Raw genomic sequence first — 4,870 nt, 5'->3', positions numbered from 1 at the left:
CTGTTTAATAGCTGAAAACCACTCAGATGCTTTCATTAATGCCTAAAAAGGACAACAGCCATGAGAAGCTCAGCGAAAGCTTTTACCGAAAGCTTGACCTCATATTTATTCTCATCAATCTTACAGTTGAGGTTCAAGTCACTGGTTGTGTAGACGGCTCTTCTCTCTGATATGGTCTCACCTATTTGCTCAGCTTATGGCATCTTTGGCATTCTTTCCTTTTGTGTGTTTCTCTTAAATGCAGATGACAATATCTTCAGGTACGCTCCACTTCAAATCGGGTGAAGCTTTCCTTTGCCTTTCTGGTGTTTCCAACTCCATGTAGTAGAAGAAATGAGGTAAAAGCCAGTAGCTGGACAGTAGCTGTAGTGTGAGGAGGCATTAATGTGCTGAGGTTCCTCAGATCAGATCAAAGGTTTATGAGGACTCACTTGTTTGTTGTTTGAACCTCTCACCTCATTTTTGGTTAATATTCAAAAGTGTACCTGTGTGAGGTGGGAATTATGACAAGTATCTTAGAAATTTTATCTTATTTCCAAAGTTTCCTCCTTTAGAGCCAGTTTTTAATTATTTCATGAAGCATCATCAACAATTTTACCATGCTATACAGTACGCATGTGTCGGTTTTATCGACTGTCATGCATGTAGTGTTCACATCTGTGTATGTGTGTGTACAGACTGTAGTACAGACAGGGAAGGAATTTTTTTTAGTCTATGTGTTGCCAGTGCCTGGGTTTGAATGCGGCTTCTCTACAGGAGGGAACCAAGCTATCAAAGCCATCATGTACTTTAATTACAGGTAATCTCAACTCACAGACACTCGTCCACTCCCTCAGCTCTTAAGAACTTCCTCCTCAATTACCAAAGTGCCTCAATTAGGCCCTAAATAAGCAGTGGACATGCACAAGGGAGAGGTGGGCAAATTACAACAGAGAGGGTAAAAACAACAGGCCGTATAAGAGCCAGTGTGATGCAGAGGCAATTAAAAGACAAAAAAAGAGAGTTCTACCACGCAGGGCGAAAATGAGCAAAAAAAAAAAAGTGGAAAAAAAAAACCTTTGATGAACTAGCTCTCAGCTAAGTGGAGCTTAAGAGGTGATGGTTGAAGAGAAGAAAGAGTGAGAAAAGATAAAGACAGTTGATTGGCAAGAAGGTTGATGTCACACTGTTTCCCTACAGGACCATATGTCGGGGAGAGCACTCAGTCACTGAGAGAGTGGAATGTGTGAGTAAGTCATGCTTTCTATAGAGCAAGTAGGCGTCCCACAGGCAGCTGATTCTCTGCTCTCTCTCTGCTTTCCCTTGCATTCATTATCCAGCCAACCCCATACACACTCCATCAACTGTGAAACTTACTGGGCTTTTGAATGGACAAATGAAGACCCAGTCTCTTTTAATGGGCTAATTCTGTGTCAAACAAGGACCCTTGTTAAGGGAAAATACTTTAGTATGAATTTGAGAGCATTAGTCAATTAGCTCCAGTATGACCCAGAGTCATTATACATCATCAAAGGAACACAAGAAATAAATTAGAGGCTTATACGCTCACGTCTGTTTATCTGTTTGTTTGTGCGAATGGCAGAGTTCCCTGTGCTCACAGTGGACTGGCTACATTTCATTTTGTGGACACACACTGACCTGGATGGTTGGCTAGAAACTGAGCTCATCTAGATACACAGCAAGCTGCTCATAGCAGACGACAGGGCTGTCATCATAGGTCATCGCTGTGAAACGGAGAAAGTGCTGAGCACCAGGATAAGCAGTAACTCAACAGGGGTGATATGCAAAGGAGGAAGTGAGAAGGAGAGGAAGGAGTAAATAATGCATTCGCTTCCTCCCGTCAGCCTAGCTGTAGAATCCGCCAGACTGATCAAAGTTGCACAGTATGGCTCATCAGGACCGCTTGTGTCCAGGAGAGGGCAGTGTAAACCAGACACAGTGTTGAGACCATTTTCTTTGAGCAGATCCATATGAGGAGAATCATTAAACAGCATCTGTTCAGTCAATTACCCTCGTTGCTAGTCTAATCATATGTTAGATAGAAGGCTAATTAATTTTCCTATAAAGTGAACTTGTCTGGAATTAAAAACAAGTCATGATAGGAAGGGGGGGGGGGGGGGGGGGGGGTGCTCCTGATAATTAAATGTTCAGAACAATGAAAATTCAACATTTCTGTTTCAGTGTTGAGTTTGTATCACATGACACTAAACCGGCATTTAAAATGATCTTTTAAAAGATCGGGTTTTCAATTTATTGGATGCTTTTTGGAAGTTTGAAAGGTTGAAATTTTAAATCCGTTTTAGCATCATACTGTACAGCATGTGCTCAAAGCTTAACTTGTTTGGCAATTCCACTGAAGACATCAGTGACCTATTCTAAAATGGCAATGGCATTGAGTGCAAATGCCAGAAATGACAGCATTTTCTGGTTCTTGAATAAAACTGTTATATATTTTAGTCACTGGGCTCTGGAGGCCCCAGCTGACACCGGCAAGACGCAGGATACACTCGTGACAGGTCGCCAGGTCATCACAGGGCATTCACACCCACGGCCAGTTCTCCAAATTAACTTAAAACACCTATATATTTAGACTGTGAGAGGACACCACCACCGTATAGCTCCTATCTATCCCTATTTATTTTCTGTCTGTGAACAGCATATTTAATCACAAGGGCCTTGATTTTTGTTAAAACACCATGCATTATAGACACCTAACTGTTTTAAAAAATGTAAAAACTTTTAGCTTTTATGCTTTTCTAATTTTATAGTGGAATATTACGTGGTTTATGCTGTGACTTACCCCATAATCGAACTTGCTAAGAACGGAGATAAATGACTGGTTATATTAAGAACTTAACTATAAATCTTTAAGTTGCCTTGTTCGAAGGTATCCTGTAAAAGTAATTGAATGTAAAGGAAAGTAAAACAGTCTGCTCAGTCTTTTACCTCATAAATGCCCAACAAGTTTGGGCCTTTATTTAATAGAAGAATTGAATACTTGATAAAGCTAAGAATTTATAATAATTTACAAAATAGTTAACGTTTTAATGCCACACAAATACGGATAGATGTATTAATTACATTCACAGTCATCAATCTAAAAGTTTCATTTATGTAGCTTGTTCCACCAACAAGAACAAGAGGTCTGGTTTAAGTATAAAGTGACTATGAGGAAATCAACATTTATATGAGTAATACTGAAGACCACCAGAGACGTCATGAGAAAACACTGACTAAAACAGAAGAACAGAGACAGAGCATCAACATGAAAGGATGTCAGAAACTGGAGCTGCAACAGCACAATGGCCAGTGTCAAATATTGACACGAAACAGTAGAAAACACATGCAGCAGCAGCTTCTTGGTTTGTATTACACGCCATGGCCTCGGTCATTGAATAATCTTTAACACCATATGTGCCTGCATAGAAAAAAGTCCTCATTATAATGAGTGGAAACTGTGGAAAAAACAGTCATTCCGATGCCAAACCTAAAGAAATTCTGTCTGCCGGATCGATGGCTCATCGACAGCCTCCGCACACGGCCTGCCAAGCTTTTCGATCAGAAAAAAGAGCTAAACATTTTTGTTTCCATTGGTCGGGTTACAGCAAGAGAAAATGAAACAACTGGAGTCAACCAGCAAGATTCCAAGCTCATCTATAAAACACCGCAGGATGCCGCGCAGCTCATCTCTAAATGTCAATGAGGTCGTCGCCGCTCTCGTCGCTCTCGACGGTCAGCTGACGGGTCCACCACTTCTTCACCTCTGACCCTGAAGAAGCCTCGTCATTGACGGGGTTCATCTTGCAAACAATAGACTTGACACTCGTGCGACCTGAGAATGAAAGACATTCACACCCTGAGTCTTGTGATGTCTGCATGTAATTTATGATGTTATATTACCAATTCCACCACAAATGGACATTCACTGCGTGCCGCTGTAAGCGAGAGTGTGTCAAGATGAGGTGATGTCTTTTTTAAAACATTGAAGCTCATAAACAGACTGCCTGGATTTTCCCACGGCAGAGAGAAACTTGAGCAAAAACTTTTCACTTTTACAGAACGCCCTCTAAAGAAATGTTGCCTCTTACAGTACGTAGACAGCACACTACAGCAGACACACCTGCAGGCAGCCGCCACTGTCCCAGCTTCCTCTGTGGTCTCCCCAGGTCCGAGGAGTCCTGCCTGTACCCTCCTCTGTCTGACAACGTGGGGCTCCGAAGCTGCTGGAGGCCACTCATCTAAACAAAGAGGAGAGATCCTTTGTTTCACCAATGCAAGCGCACACCCGCAGATTATATTATGTGCTTGCTATAAATCACGCTGTGAGCATGTGTTGGCTGTGTATGGAGTGGTGGTATAGATGTGGGGCTTTACCTCAGGCTGTGAGGGGTTGTCTGGGTTGTTAGCATTGTGGTCTTCACTTGGCACTGTGGTCTCTATGCTGGGAGGGTTGAGGAACCGGTTCAGCTCCTGCTGCTGGCTCTCTCTCAGGCTGTGAATGATGCTACACGACTGCTGCTGCTTCTGTGAACGCACGCATACATTCGTGGTCAGTGTCGTGCATGTTTACAATACTACGGATACTGCAGGGGAACAAAACACAAAGCATGACTATGTGTTTTCTGTTAAGACACTAACCGCCCGGATGCGTTTGAGGCATTTCTTGAGCCACATGCGTATGGTCTGCTTGGCAACCTCTTCCTCAATGGTGTACTCCAGCTGTTCCCTTGCCAACAGCTCCTCCAGCTGGAGAGACTTTCTTATGTCCACTGAGCGGTATGACAACATGCTGCACGATTACACACACACACACACACACACACACACACACACACACACACACACACACACACACACACACACACACACA

At 42.7% G+C, this 4,870-nt stretch overlaps 1 protein-coding gene across 1 annotated transcript in view; it reads right to left on the bottom strand.

Moving 5' to 3' along the window:
* Nucleotides 1-2,940: 2,940 nt before the first annotated feature.
* Nucleotides 2,941-4,870, bottom strand: part of nalcn (sodium leak channel, non-selective) — a 63,435-nt gene continuing 61,505 nt past the window's right edge. Inside the window, exons 42-45 of the mRNA XM_005733936.1 lie at nucleotides 4,639-4,789; nucleotides 4,375-4,524; nucleotides 4,121-4,238; nucleotides 2,941-3,832 (exon numbers count right to left, since the gene is read on the bottom strand). Coding sequence (XP_005733993.1) covers nucleotides 3,690-3,832; nucleotides 4,121-4,238; nucleotides 4,375-4,524; nucleotides 4,639-4,789 — 562 coding nt within the window. The 3' untranslated portion in view covers nucleotides 2,941-3,689. The remainder of the gene's footprint in view (nucleotides 3,833-4,120; nucleotides 4,239-4,374; nucleotides 4,525-4,638; nucleotides 4,790-4,870) is intronic.

This window comes from Pundamilia nyererei, unplaced genomic scaffold (assembly GCF_000239375.1).
Source record: "Pundamilia nyererei isolate P.nyererei 1_Seehausen unplaced genomic scaffold, PunNye1.0 scaffold00055, whole genome shotgun sequence".
Taxonomy (NCBI): domain Eukaryota; kingdom Metazoa; phylum Chordata; class Actinopteri; order Cichliformes; family Cichlidae; genus Pundamilia; species Pundamilia nyererei.
Note: the sequence above shows the minus strand (reverse complement) of the source record. Positions and strands in the feature narration are given on the sequence as shown.